General features: G+C 42.5%; 1 protein-coding gene across 1 annotated transcript in view; it reads right to left on the bottom strand.

Moving 5' to 3' along the window:
- Positions 1 to 16,407, bottom strand: part of rtel1 (regulator of telomere elongation helicase 1) — a 117,825-nt gene that overhangs the window by 22,825 nt on the left and 78,593 nt on the right. Inside the window, exon 28 of the mRNA XM_076277157.1 lies at positions 2,179 to 2,389. Within this exon, the coding sequence (XP_076133272.1) occupies positions 2,179 to 2,389 (211 nt within the window). The remainder of the gene's footprint in view (positions 1 to 2,178; positions 2,390 to 16,407) is intronic.

Below are 16,407 nucleotides of genomic sequence, written 5' to 3'. Positions count from 1 at the left end.
CATGTACAGTGTAACAGGAACGTTCTCAGACCTTTTCAAGTGTAGCGGCAGCTTGTCTTACCTTCCTTTTCAGGCCCTGATTAATCATGTACAGTGTAACAGGAACGTTCTCAGACCTTTTCAAGTGTAGCGGCAGCTTGTCTTACCTTCCTTTTCAGGCCGCCACACAAGGCAGACGAGGGGAATGCTTGACGCACGTACAATGTAGAAATAATAATCCAAAACTTTCAACTTAAATAGGATCCTCTATTCTTCTAAACCTGAAAACTATCCTAGATAGTGTATGAATGCAAATCAATGTAAATGAAGGTCCTTATCAGTGTAAATGATTTAAAACATTTAAGTAATCTTGGATAAAGGGCCTTGGTCAGACATGTAAGGACCCAATGGTCACTATGAATGAGATCCAGAGATCAGGGTTCCTACACATTTTCCATTTCAAAATTCCATACTTTTTCCATACCCAAATGTTCAAACTTCCAGATTTTTCTACTCATAATCTTGAAATTGCGGCCACTTCTGGTTTGGGATAACTCGGTGAAAAAAAAAACGTATGGACATCTGAAGTGAATTAAAAAAATGACACTTAATATTCGTCCATTTAATCAGGTCATGTTTCTACTGTATGAGCCAGCTGGCAATTTGTGCAGGCACTCGCTCAATCCAGTTGTCATCAACTTCAGACTGTTGATGCCATTCTATCTGGCGCATCACAGTGTTCAATGAATAAATACAACCACAAGGTTCTGTTTTCACCGAGCGGAGCTCATAGCCCAGGGGGGTCAAACTCATATTAGGTAGTGGGTCGGATTTGTTGGAATGAGACCTCGTGGTGGGCCGTCAATGTCATCATGTTCTGCATGGGTATCAGAGTGATGACATCACTTATGAGCAAACAAGTACAAATAATGTACTGCTGTACTGCTCTTTCTCTCTTGAAATGCTCTACTTCCATGTTAGTTTTTTCCGCTTCTTTCTTCCTGAAAATGGTTTGTAGTGCTAGGTTATCAATTTATCATATCATAGAGATATTGCTTATTACACTTTGTTGAAGACAACTGGGTGTGATCTTTTTTTTCTAATTTTACCTTCCTACCTAAAACATCTGTGGGGCCATATGAAACGTGCTGGCGGGCCTGATCTGGCCCCCGGGCCTTATGTTTGACACCCCTGTCATAGACAATGCTTTAAGTCAGAAGTTAATGTCATTACCGCAATGTCTGGGATTTGTCCTCAAAGATACAAAAAAAATAAGGCCCAAAATTTAAATTATGGAAAAAGTCTGAAGTCTACCTAAAGCTATTTCTTTATTGAGGCAAATTTTTTTACATGTAATTCTACGACAAAGATCCTTTGTCGTAGAATTAAATAATACCGATCATCAGTCAAACGCTCCAATATGCCACACAACAGCTTTAGTTAATGCATGAGACACGGTGCTCATTGACTGAGAGCTCTAATTTCAGCAATGGGGAAAGTGCAAAGTCAATGTTTATAATTTAAAGAAATGATAGTTGACAGTTAAGCTACACAACAGGAATGGTTCATTATGACCTGAGTAGTGATTAGTACTGTAGCTGCAATAGTCTGGAATTACAGATATTTCTCCATACCCTTTTTCCTTTTTTCCATACTTATCCAGACCTGGAAATTACTAAAATCAAATTCCATACTTTTCCAGGTTTTTCATACCGCGTAGGAACCCTGAGAGATCCACACGCGGTGCACACACAAACACTACCAGAGAAGCCCTTGTACACTGGGTGTGTACATCTACACTGACCTCACACACATACACATCCACACACACACACACACAGAGCACACTGATACACACACACACACACACAGCACACTGATACACACACACACACACAGAGCACACTGATACACATACACACACACACACACACACACACACACACACACACACACACACACAGAGCACACTGATACACACACACACAGAGCACACTGATACACACACACACACAGAGCACACTGATACACACACACACACAAACACAGCACACTGATACACACACACACACACACACAGAGCACACTGACACACACACACACATACACAAACACAGCACACTGATACACACACACACACACAGAGCACACTGATACACACACACACACACACCCACCCAAAGATGTGGTAAGACAGACCTCGGAGTAATCGGTGTGTGTTGGGGTCGGGTGTGAGCAGAGCGGCTGCTTTGGTGAGGAAGTCAAGCAGGTCGTCCGACTCCTTGTAGGTCTTCAGGGCCTCCATGAGCTGAGTGAAGTTCTCCTGGCTCAGATTCCGCTTCAACTCCAACAGGAAGTCGTGACCTTTCCACGACCCTGTGACCTCTGACCTCGGAGGCTCAGGTGCCGTCTGGTGAGACACAACTTAATGCATTAGCACAGCATACACAGCAACAGTGATCGGGTTCTTGCAATCATGTCATCATCTCTTTGGTCATGGCCAGGACAAAGAAGGGCGGACGGGACATTAGTTATGAGCGAAAACACACACACACACACACACACACACAAACACACACACACACAGACACACACACAGACACACACACACACACACACACAGCCAAACACACAGACACACAGACACACACAGACACACACACACACACACACAAACACACACACACAGACACACACAGACACACACACACACACACACACACACACACACACACACACACACAGACACACACACACACACAGACACACACACACACACACAAACACACAGACACACAGACACACAGACACACACACACACACAGACACACACACACACAGACACACACAGACACACACACACACACACACACACAAACACACACACACACACACACAGACACACACACAGACACACAGACACACACAGACACACACACACACACACAGACACACACAGACACACACACACACAAACATTGATCATTAAGTGCCGACCCTTCTACCTCCCCAGGGAATTCACCGCGATTTTGCTGGTCGCGGTGTACATCCCCCCAGCAACAAAAACAGTGACAAGAGCATGGCACTGAATGAGCTGTATCGGGCCGTCAGTGAACAACAAAGTGAACACCCGGAGGCCTTCACAACAAGGCCGTAGCCATGATGTCAACATTGGGGGGGACCAAATCTGTGGTGCAGTGTGAATTTCAATAACAGAATTTCAATACATTTCCTGCCATGCAAAAATATTATTAAAATCATTATCATTAATAGTCATTAGTTAAGTCAGTCAATTAGGATATACCAAACTTTTGACGGACATAGGCACGGATGGATTATGAACCCCTGGGCATAGCTGCAAAAAAAACCTCCCCAGTTAAGATAGGGGGGCCCGGGGGCATACTTCCCCGGAAGACTTAAATAAAATGACCCTTTATATTATGACGACTTGTGAGTTTTGTGGAAATAGAAGAGAAGGCCGGAGAAGCAACTTCACACAGTCTTAGGCTTCAGGGCCCCCTGAGCTCTTGGGCCCAGTAGGTCCATTCAATAATCCATCCCTGGATATAGACCTGTGGTATGACTCCATTTGTCTCCAAAATGTATATTTAAAAAATACAAATACAAACTAGAGTATCTTTGATAACCTCTATATTACACTGAATGCTTACTCATAGGTTTGGACCTATAGCCCAATCATATTTTATATTTTGATTTTATTATTCTGGCGGCTAATCACACAATTTTAAGGTAGTTTGAACGGGATGGGGTTCAAGATAGGCTAGCCTACTAAGTCAGGTCCCTCTTCTGTCTGACTCACCTCAAGTTACCCTATGCATTATAGGCTGGTTTCTGACAGAAATTACGTTTTGTGTAGAAACACAGCCTTTATTTGGTGAATGGAGGTGGAAATTCCTTTCGTTGGTTATTATCCGCGATTCACATTAACTGTAGGCTATCACCGCCATTGTAAACGTTTTTTCAACTTTTGTGCAGTCGCCACATTTGAGTGCTACGTTTTGCCTGCATGGATGCGCGATTGAGCGCGCATCTGAATGTAACATGCAAGATGCAACAGCCATTTCTAAGAGGCTTATAAACCGGTTCATTTCTGACATTACTACTAGCATATGAATGCATTATTTATGTTGTAAGACATGTGAAAGAAATGAATGACACAGGCACGCACAAATTCAAATAAAAGGACACTACGTTTCACTTTTGATATCATTGCGAGAAAATAGGCTACAATATGGAATTGTTTCAAAGTTCCCTTTGAGTCTGATCAGCTTAAAAAATGAATGGGGTTTCCTTAGACAGTGCTACACCTTTCCAACAAGTTTTGTGAGAATTGTACAGGTATCTTTTGCGATATTGTTGACAGCCTGCACCGCAGCAGGGTGCAGGAAGCTTTTGATAGCGCACGCATCAAACGCAAAACCTCCAGGACAAATCACTCACAGTGTAGGCTACTCTCTCTGAAACCATCAACAGGTCACTAATTTGTGCGTTATTTACATTTGATTGCATTTCAGATGGCGGGACTTGTTGGTTTCCTGTAGTAGCCTATAGCGTTTTTTTCTTTATTTATTTTTCTATGTCCGAATATTGGGGGGGACATTTTGGTCACGTCTGAATATTGGGGGGGACACGTCCCCCCCAAAGTCTATGGTGACTACGGCCCTGCTTCACAATCATCGCTGGAGACTTCAATCACGCCAATCTCAAAACTGTACTACCAAAATTTCACCAACATGTAAACTTCCCAACAAGAGGACAAAACACCCTGGACCTTGTTTGCACCCCACAGAAAGAAGCCTACAAAGCCAAACCCCTCCCCCACATCGGACAAAACACCCTGGACCTTGTTTGGGGGCCGTCTCACAACTTCAGGACTGCTTTGAAACAACAGACTGGGATATTTTCAAAACAGCTGCCACCCACAACAACCACATTGACATTGAGGAATACACAGACACTGTGACCTCCTACATCACCAAATGCATCGATGATGTTACAGAAATAAAACACATCACCACTCGGGCCAACCAGAAGCCATGGCTGACAGGAGACGCCCACAGACTGCTGAGGGCCAGAGACAAAGCCTTCAGAGCTGGAGATGTAGCTGGCCTAAGAACAGCGAGGGCTAACCTGTCCCAGGGCATCAGGAAGGCAAAAAAGGATTACACAGACAAAATAACAACACACTTCAAAGACAGCAGAGACGCACAGAGCCTATGGCAGGGCATACAGGCCATCACTGACTACAAGCCTGCGCCACGGAGCTGTGAGAACAACACCTCTCTGCTAAATCACCTGAACAGTTTTTTCGCCCGTTTTGAAGAACAAAATGACACTCACCCACAGAAAACCCCACCTCCCCCCCACGACCAACCCCTGTACCTGACCTCTGCCAGCGTGAAGAGAACACTAGCCACCATTAACCCACGCAAAGCAGCAGGCCCAGACAACATACCAGGACGAGTGTTGAAGGACTGTGCAGAAGAGCTGAAGGATGTTTTTACAGACATTTTCAACACCTCTCTGGAGCAAGCAGTCATCCCATCACTTTTCAAAGCTGCCACCATCATACCCGTGCCAAAGAAATCATCACCATCATGCTTCAATGACTACCAAAGAAATCATCACCATCATGCTTCAATGACTACCGTCCTGTAGCACTCACGCCCATAATCATGAAGTGCTTCGAACGGCTAGTCATGTCACACATCAAAGCCACCCTACCCCCCACCCTGGACCCCTTCCAGTTCGCATACCGAGCCAAACGATCCACGGAGGATGCAATCTGCTCTGCCCTCCATCCAGCCCTCACCCACTTGGAAAATAAAGACTCATATGTGAGAATGCTGTTCATAGACTTCAGTTCAGCATTCAATACCATAATACCACAACAACTCATCAGCAAACTAGGATTCAGTACCTCCCTCTGCAACTGGCTGCTGGACTTCCTGTTGCAGAGACCACAAGCAGTACGTGTCGGGAACAACATCTCAAGCAATCTGCCCCTCAAGGGTGTGTGCTCAGCCCCCTGCTCTTCACACTGCTAACACATGACTGTACAACCACTCACAGCTCCAACCACCTGGTGAAGTTTGCGGACGACACAACACTGGTGGGCCTCATCACTAAGGGCGATGAGGCTCACTACAGAGAAGTAGTAGACCTGCTGGCTAAATGGTGCAAAGACAACAACCTCCTGCTGAATGTCCAGACCAAGCAAGACCAAGGAGATTGTTGTCAACTTTCAGAGAGGCCACAAACAACTGCCACCACTGTCCATCGACGGAGATGCTGTGGAGAGAGTGAGCAGCACAACATTTCTGGGGGTGCACATCAGCGATGACCTCTCCTGGACCACCAACACAGCATCACTGGCGAAGAAAGCCCAGCAGCGCCTCTACTTCTTGCGCAAATTGAAGAAGGCAAGTGCCACGCCTCCCGTCATGACTACATTTTACAGAGGGACCATCGAGAGCATCGTGTCCAGCAGCATCACAGTGTGGGGTGGAAGTTGCACAGATCAGAACAGGAAGACCCTCCAGCGCATTGTTAACACAGCTAAGAGGATCATTGGAGCACCACTCCCCTCCCTGCAGAACATTTACACCACCCGCCTCACCCGCAAAGCACTAATGATTGTCAAGGACACAACCCACCCTGCACACGAACTGTTCAGCCTCCTGCCCTCTGGAAAGAGGTACAGGAGCCTCCGCTTCATCCACCAGAATCAGAATGCTGTACACTCTACCCACTCTCCCATCACTGACAGCCCCCCCCACCCACCAGCCAGCCAGGAACCTAGGAACCTAGCATCCTGTCTACCCTAACTCCCCCCCCAACACCGCCCTGTGGAACTGCACTGTGACTGTGCAGCCTAACGTGTTGCTGCTTCACATCAAGCCTGATATACTTGAAATTACTGCACATCAATGTAAATATACAGGTCACACAAGCACACGTTTAAAACTTCATGTAACTGTTAAGACTATGTAAATATACAACACAACTACCTCTATTTTTTTGATATATGTCCTATATTTCTATTTTTGATATATGTTCTATATTTCAGTCTCGCACTTTAATTTAATGTTTATTGTCTATGGCTATGTCTATGTCTAAAGTATGTCTATGTCTGTATTTAAAGTATGTCTATGTCTGCATGGGAAAGTAAGAAACGAAATTTCAATTATTTGTATGACCAGTGCATGTAAAGAAATTGACAATAAAAGCCGACTTGACTTGACTTAACTCTGATACAGTCCACCTTCTATGAACTTGGGAAGTCTGACAACTTCAGTCAATGGTTGGACATGGTTTTGTTAAAAAGACTTCCTCATCTGTTTCAAAAATTACACCATTGCTCAACAAACTGAGTGTGGTGAGAATCTAGACTAGACTTCTGATTGTCATTTTGTAATTGACATGACTTGCATGTCAAAACCTTCTCGCATTTCAAAACCTTCCCATGACTTTACAATGACCTTAAATGAAATTCCCATGACTTTTCACGACCTGTGATGCACAATTCATCTATGCCTGAAACACGTATGCAAGATCCGTTGTGTGACTCCTGAACGTCACTCTACCCATTATCCTCCATCTGCTGAAAAGATTTAACTGACAAGGGAAGTGGACATGGCCATCACTCAACCATACTGTTAAAAAACTAGACGTATCTGATCAGATTTCTAGCTTAGCATATTAGTCTTCTTAGCATATTGTCTTCAATTAAGCTAGTGGACATCCAACCCCATCATTCCATAACAAGCAGGAAGGAAGTGATCGCAATTTTAAAAATAACACCGTTGCTCAACTTAAGTAACAAACTGAGTGTGGTGAGACACTAGACACTAGACCTTATTCCAACTTATATGACTAAATTGAAAAATGGTAAAGCTCAGAATAAGGTAATAAGATTATGGACTCAAGACCGTAAAAATGCGCTGCATGGCGGTTTGGACTGTACTAACTGGGAGGTGCTGAGGGACGTAACGATGCACTGCGTGGCGGTTTGGACTGTACTAACTGGGAGGTGCTGAGGGACGGCACTTTGGGTTCTACATGCACCGTTACATCAGACTACATCAACTTCTGCTTGGAATCTATAATCCCAACAAAACCTGTTAAAGTGTTAACAATGAAACCTAATAATATATAACTAAGGACATTAAACAAATAACGAATGAAAGGAAATTGGCCTTCAAACAAACGGACCCTCAGGAACTGAGGAGGAAAGATAAGGACCTCAGAGGGAAGATAAGGAAGGCAAAGGACACACACAAAACAACTGGAGGAACTGTTTAAGTCCAATAACCCTCGAAAAATGTCATGAAGTGTCATGAAGAACATGGCTGGGATGCCGAGTAAACAAAAGAAGCCATTCATAGCGACTGATGAGCTGGCATCTGCTGTGGAGTTGAACACCTTCTTCACCAGGTTTGAGGTCTCTGGGACGGAATAAAGCTGTAAAGATGTCCTTAAGGAAGTTACTGTACGCCCTGTGGACACAGTACAGATATCAGTAGACCAGGTGGCCAGGGCGTTTCAACACATCAATGCGCGGAAGTCCACTGGTCCTGATAACATCACAGCCTCTGTCCTGAAGACGTACAGTGAAGAGCTTGCCCCTGTGTGGCAGCCCATATTTCAACAGTCACTGGACACTCACACTGTCCCCACAGCCTGGAAAGCCTCACACGTAATCCCACTACTAAAGAAAACATTCCCAAGGGAGTGCAATGATGACCTGTGGCTCTGTCCTCTGTACTGATGAAGTCACTGGACAGAATCACCTGCCCCTTGCTGTCCGGCTCGGTACAGAGCAAACTGGACCAATATCAGTTGGCCTATAAGTGTGGCAGCAGATGACCACCGGACATGCTGTTGCTACGCTCACACACCTTTCCTAAAACAGCTGAAGGGTTTTCACAAAACCTAGATAAGGGATTAGGCTGGGATTTTTTTGGTCATCCTAGAGTACATCTCAGTCATTTCTTTCGAGGTTTTGTTTAAGAGAAATCATGTAGGCTAACATTCCAAGTTACAGAATAGAAACTAATGTGAATATGAGAAATCCCATAGAGATGCTAACGGTTAGCATAATCGATATTAGAGCGAACTTTAGTCCATTTACAAAAGGGTTAGGCCTACATGAAAAGAGTTCTTTGTTTACAAGTGACTATTAAAATACTCAAAGGCTAATGTTTTCTCTCCATATAATACCATGTAGGAAAAAACGTGACTCATCAATGCTCTTTGAACAGAAGTAGCCTACCTCTCGCTGCATAAAATAAACATTAGGCATGCATGTGACAACGTGGACCCACTAGTGATCATGTGACACTTGCTCTGCTGCAGCCAGGGGCTTCTCTCGCATAGGCTACACCTCCTGGATTTAGTGAATGTATGGGGTTTCAATGGGTGATTTCGAGAGTTTTTTCCCCCATAAGTAATTTAAATACTCGATAATGTAAATTTGCACATCGATACAACAACAATCACGATATTATCGCAGACGATATATATCGCCCACCCCTAATGCTGTCTTATTGGTTCAATTAGCTGTCATTCAAATAAGAGCTCCGTGTGAATTTTTAAGGAGCTTTATTCCATTTATATACTATTTGCTAAATGTATTCGCTCGCAAAACAACAGACTGTCTGCCTGCTACCATATGGTTATCATTACAGTGCATGAAAATGCACTGTACTGTTCTTCCTAGGCAACTTCTTATTATTATTCCGCTTACCACTTTTTCCGTACGCAATTTCTCTTGAACAGTTTAACTTAGAAACTTCATTCAAACTTTGTAACGTAGGTCTTCAAAGGGACCAAGCTGCTATGTCTTTTCAACTTTGAAACTTTTATAGTTTTTAAACTATTAAAGAAAAACTTTTAAAAAATCCCCATAGACTTAACATTCCAGATTGTGACATCATAATACGGCCATAAAGCAATTAGAATCCTATTGCAGGTGTTCAGGCCACCTGGATCAACTGCCAGTCTCAGGCTTTAAGCATACAAACTGGCCCTATTAAGACTACGCTTCCTCTGCCAAAAACAGTTTCAAAATAAAAGTCCTCACTACAATATTTCACTGTTAAACAATTTAACCCTTTAAACTACTGAACTTTTTAACTGTTCAGCCATTGTAACTGTTACTTGTCATCAACTATGACTCCTACCCACTGTAGCTAGTTAGCATGGTTAGCATATTAGCATTGCTAACATTGTTAGCATTTTTAGCAAACCTGCTAAAAACGATTATCTAGGTTAACTAAGTCTTATGGTTAGCATAGTTAACATTGTTATCATGCTAGTTAGTATAGTTAACATAACAGCTAAAAATGATTAGCTAGGTTAGCTAAGTCACATGGTTAGCATAGTTAACATGCTAGTTAGCATAGTTAGCAAAAATGCTAAAAAATATTAGCTAAGTCACATGGTTAACATAGTTAACATGTTAACATGCTGATTAGCATAGTTAGCATAACTGCTAAAAATGATAAGCTAGGTTAGCTAAGTCACATGGTTAACATAGTTAACATGCTAGTTAATATTGTTAGCATAGTTAGCATGTTTTAGCAAAACTGCTAGAAAACGTTAGTTAAGTTAGCTAAGTAGCATGGTTAACATAGTTAACATTGCTAGCATAGTTAGCATGTTTAGCAAAACTGCTAGAAAACGTTAGCTAAGTTAACTATGTAGCATGGGTAGCATTGCTAGCATAGTTAGCATTTTTAACAAAACTGCTAGAAAACATTAGCTAAGTTAGCTGAATAGCATGGTTAGCATGTTAACATTGCTAACATAGTTAGCATGTTTGGCAAAACTGCTAGAAAATGTTAGCTAAGTAGCATGGTTAACATGTTAATATTGTTAACATAGTTAATATGTTTAGCAAAACTACTAGAAAACATTAGCTAAGTAGCATGGTTAGCATGTTAGCATTGTTAACATAGTTAACATTTTTATCCAAACTGCTAGAAAACATTAGCTAAGTTAGCTAAGTAGTATGGTTAACATAGTTAGCATGTTAGCATTGCTAATATAGTTAGCATGTTTAGCAAAACTTCTAGAAAACATTAGCTAAGTTGGCTAAGTAGCATAGTTAGCATGGCTAACAAAGTTAGCATTTTTAGCAAAACTGCTAGAAAACATTAGCTAAGTACCATGGTTAGCATAGTTAAAAATGTTAGCATAACTGCTAACAAACATTAGAGCCATTCCAACTTTCAGTTATCGTCAAATATCTACCTATACACAGCCATTAAAATATTTGAATATCAACATTCATTAAACTTCCAGTCTGTCAACAACTTTTAAACTATTTACCTTCAACTTTTAAACGGTCTACTTTTAAACTATCATTAAACTATCTATCTATTAAACTAGCTGTCTATCAACAACTTTAAAACTATCTACATTCAACTTTTAAACAGTCTACTTTTAAACTACCATTAAACTATCTATCTATTAAAATAGTTGTATATCAACAACTTTTAAACTATCTACATTCAACTTTTAAACGGTCTACTTTTAAACTATCAACTTTTATTAAGCTATGCAACCACCATGTCTGTCCTAGCATCACCGCAGTAACCAGCTCTATATTATCTATTTTAACTATACATGATATTTTACATCACAACTTTTTTCATGCACTGGTAATTCCTTGAGAATTGCGTTTCTAGTTTTAGTTGTGATGGCCTTCTAATTATTAACTTATTGCTGTTGTTTGCTTATTTATCAGTAGTTGATAGGAAATGGAGAGCAAACAAATTCGGTTATTAAGACATTATGAAGGCATATATATATAGATAGTCATACATTATAAAGGCATATATATATATATAGCCGTACATTATAAAAGCATATATATATATATATATAGTTGTACATTATGAAGGCATATATATATATTAGGGCTGTCAAATTAACTGATTAATTAATTGAGAAAAAATAACTGAAAAATACTGAAATTTAGGCCCTTTGAGGTTCATATATCAGTTTTAAAATAAGAACTTATTAATAAGAACTTAATAAGAACTTAACAATGCATGTTCAAATGATTACATATGGAATAAGGACAGTGCAAGATACAACTCTGGAAAAAATTAAGCGCCCTTTGACTTGTAATGACTTGACATGTCTCGAGTCAAAAAATACATTTCCTGATCATGGACCAGTCACCCCAGAGATGCTTTCACTTCCGCGACGAAAAAACAAAACACATAATGGACACAAACAGGCAGAGCACAGTGATCAGTGCTGCTGTTACCACCACACGCATCACACACTGTGTGTAGGGCACCAAGAGACAGAGGAGGGACCAACATTTATCCAATAAATAGTAGCCTTACTGCAAACTGATTTGCACTCTTGTTAGAGAATGTTTACAATGTCAAAATGCACCAACAGCATGTTACATAAAGATGATACTTTTCGGGTCCTCTCCATTAAGATCAAACTTGAACGAATTTTTAATGACTTCAACGAATGCTAGCCTAGTGGCAGGTTCCAGCTGGCTTGTCATTGTTGATGATGATTGATATCTCCTTAAACATAAGTAACGTATAAGGGACGGACCAACCTAGCCAACTTAGACCATGCCTGGGCTGGTTAAGAGTATTTTGAGTATTGGATATTTCAATGTGGTAATATGGTGGTAGCATGGAGGGGAGTGTCTCCAGGACGCTGGTTTCACTGTTAAGCCTTCATGAGGTGTCGTGGGCCTAACTTAACGAAACATCGGTGAATGAGGGTGCCCACTTGATAACCCCAATGACATGCCGCATACTATATAGGCTACTGCTGTTGGATAGGCCATTTGCATTGTGCTTGTGACCATTTGTTGGCGGATTTGTGGGTAGTGTGCTTTTTAAAGTTAAACTTGAGCAGGGGCTTCTGAATGTGTTTTTACCTTGGATTTTGGCACAAGGGATTTTAACATCTAATCCTGTGTATTAATGTAATGTTGAAGCTAGCGTAGGCTAGTGACTGCTGTGAATAGGGCAGCTGGCAACTAGGGAAAGACCTTGTGACAGCACGGAAAGACGGCTGACAGGAGGGAATAGACCCCGCCGGGGCTACAATGGGTTAGCAGCTCATTGTGGCAGTAGCCCAGGCTTCACTAAGCTATGGGCTGCACCCTACTAAGCTACAGTACGACATAATGAAAAAATACCCCTAGAGTCAGCGAGAGCAGGGGCGGAAGATGACTCAGTTGTGATAGACATGGTTACTGACCCTGGAACGAATTTGATTACGAGTAAGGAAAACATGTTTGTGGAAGCCACTAGTTCAGAGAAAACTGAGAAAAAGCTGCAGATGTGTGTGTGTGGTTGGCAGAAGGTTACAAGTCTAAAGGGCCTGAAAATTCATCAAGGGAAAAAGAAGTGCTTGGTAGAGGGAACACAGGGTCCCCGCATTGATAGCTATTTCTTAAGAAGTGCATCAAGTCAGTCGGTTGAAGTCCAGCGACAGGAAGAAACCCACAGTTCGCAGGACATCAGTACCCCTGTTGTTGAGGTAAGTTCTAGCACTGAGGCAGAGAGAGAGGCCAGTCAGCCAAGGAGGGAGAAGATTAATGGTCATAAGCCTGGGGTTAGATGGCCAGGCGCAGCAGAATGTAGAATGTGGGAAGATGTTAATAGTGATTTGGTCAGTATCCTGGGTCAGCTCAAGGGGACGGCTGAAAGCAAATTAGAGAAAATGGGAGACATTATTTATAGCTATGGTAAGGAAAAATTTGGGACTATTGAGAGAAGGACAAAACGGCTACATGAGGTAGTTAAATCTAGGCGCCAGCAGGAGATAGATAAACTTATCAAGGAGAGGAGGCAGCTTAAGAAGCAGTGGAGAAAAGCTACAGATGATGAGAAGGAAGGTATTGACTGTCTACAGGCAGATGTGAGGGAGCGGTTAGTAGTGCTAAGAAGAGCTGAAAATATTAGGAAAAATAGGAAGAAGAAATCACGAGCCCGACTAGCATTCTATAAAGACCCATTTAAGTTTGTTAAGTCTTTATTCGTAATGCAGAAGAGTGGTAGTCTTTTGGAACCTAAGCAGAAGCTTGAGGAGTATTTAGAGGGAGTGCACAAAGATAGGGAGAGGTTCAGGGAGATGGTACTTCCTGCTGATATCCCACCTATTGGTGAATTAAGTAGCCAATGCGACGATAGTCCACCAAGGTGGAAAGAGGTGCAAGAAGTAATAAAACGTGCAAGGGCCTCTTCAGCCCCGGGACCTAATGGAGTGCCCTACCGGTTGTATAAGAGTGCACCAGATGTTTTAAGATTTTTATGGCAATTAATGAAGATAGTTTGGAAAAAGCAGAGTATTCCCAAGGCTTGGCGGAGGGCTGGGGGAATATTTATTCCCAAAGAAAAGGACGCAGTGGAGATTAATCAATTTAGGCCAATTAGTCTACTGAATGTTCAAGGGAAGGTTTTCTTTAGTGTGGTGGCACGGAGACTGACAAATTACCTTGAAAGGAATAAACTAATTGATACCACGGTGCAAAAAGCTGGAATTCCTGGCTTCTCCGGGTGCTTAGAGCATACCAGCATGATTTGGCACCAAATTCAATTAGCAAAGCGTGAGAAGAGAGACCTGCACGTTGTGTTCTTGGATTTGGCTAATGCTTTTGGGTCTGTGCCGCATAGTCTGTTGTGGGAGGCCTTTGATTATTTCAGAATCCCAGGTAGCATTAAAAGCCTAGTAAAAGCATACTTTCTGGATATTCAATTATGTTTTACTACAGCTGATTACACCACAGGTTGGCAACAACTTGAGATAGGAATCATGGCCGGATGTACCATCTCCCCACTTGCTTTTACAATGGCAATGGAGGTCATTATTAGGGCCTCAAAATGGGTAGTGGGCGGGGAGAAGTTGCAGGGAGGGCCACGCCTCCCCCCGATTCGGGCTTTCATGGACGACATGACAACCTTGACGACAACCGTTCCATGCACCAACAGGTTGCTGGGTAAGTTAAATAGTAATCTGCAATGGGCCAGAATGAAGGTGAAACCAAGTAAGTCTAGGAGTCTCTCAATTATTAAAGGGAAGGTAACAGATAAGAAGTTTGCTATAAATAAGGAGGTGATTCCCACAGTTCTGGAGAAACCAGTGAAGAGCCTGGGAAGGTGGTATGATGCAAGCCTTAGTGATAAATCACAGGTTGAAGACTTGAGACAGGTCACTAGGCAAGGTATTGCAAAAATTGACAAGTCGGGGCTGCCAGGTAAGCTCAAGCTGTGGTGTTTGCAGTTTGGTTTGTTGCCTCGGCTAATGTGGCCATTGACAGTTTATGAAGTTCCTCTGTCAAAGGTAGAGAGGTTGGAAAAAATGATCAACTCCTTTGTCAGAAAATGGCTCGGAGTCCCACGCTGCTTAAGCAGTGTAGCCTTGTATGGGAAGGGTATTGTAGAGTTGCCAATATCTAGTTTGACAGAGGAATTTAAGTGTGCTAAGGCTAGATTGGAATTGACTCTTACTCAGTCCAAGGACCCAGTGGTGAGGAAAGTTGCACCCTCAGTTAATGCAGGGAGGAAGTGGAACCCAGAGCAGGCAGTTAAGCAAGCTCAATCAGCATTGAAGCATAGAGATATAATGGGCCATGTGCAGCACGGGCGGGGGGGTCTAGGGGTGGGTGCAAGTAAACCCTTGTGGAGTAAGGCTTCTGCAGGAGAAAAGAGGAAAATGGTAGTGGAGGAAATGCATAGACAGGAGGAGGCTGTAAGATGTACTAAGGCAGTGTCGCAGGCAAAACAAGGGCAGTGGGTGAACTGGGAAGGGGTGGAAAAAAGACAGATTAAATGGAAAGATCTATGGGGCATGGAAGCTAGTAAGATCAGATTTATGTTAGGTGCTACATATGATGTGCTCCCATCTCCCAAGAATTTAAGTCAATGGTTTGGTGAGGATGATAAATGCATACTTTGCTCGTGTGTGGGCAGTCTCCACCATATCCTATCAGGATGCAAGGTAAGTCTCACCCAGGGGCGGTATACGTGGCGTCATAACCAGGTATTGAAATGTGTGGCAGCGGCAATAGAGGATAAAAGAAGAGAAGTCAATTCATTAGCAGCTAGTAAAGGGGTAAGGCAAATTAACTTTGTACGTCAGGGGGATAAACCTTGTTCCGCGAAGGCCAGGTGCAAAACCGGCCAGTTGAAAAATGGGGCGGGCTGGGAAATGAAGGTTGATCTTGGCCAGCAGATGGCGGTACCTCCACATATAGTGAGTACTGAGCTACGTCCTGACGTAATTCTATGGTCGGATTCAGAGAAGATAGTTTACTTCATTGAACTCACTGTTCCTTGGGAAGACAGAGTGGAAGTGGCCAATGAGCTGAAGAGAGCTAAATATACTGAAATAGCAGAGGAGGCAGCTAAGCGAGGT

This window comes from Alosa pseudoharengus, unplaced genomic scaffold, assembly GCF_046254945.1.
Source record: "Alosa pseudoharengus isolate Yale_2024_CS ecotype anadromous, Long Island Sound unplaced genomic scaffold, YU_APseudo_1.1 YU_APseudo_1.1_scf_9, whole genome shotgun sequence".
Taxonomy (NCBI): Eukaryota; Metazoa; Chordata; class Actinopteri; order Clupeiformes; family Clupeidae; genus Alosa; species Alosa pseudoharengus.
Note: the sequence above shows the minus strand (reverse complement) of the source record. Positions and strands in the feature narration are given on the sequence as shown.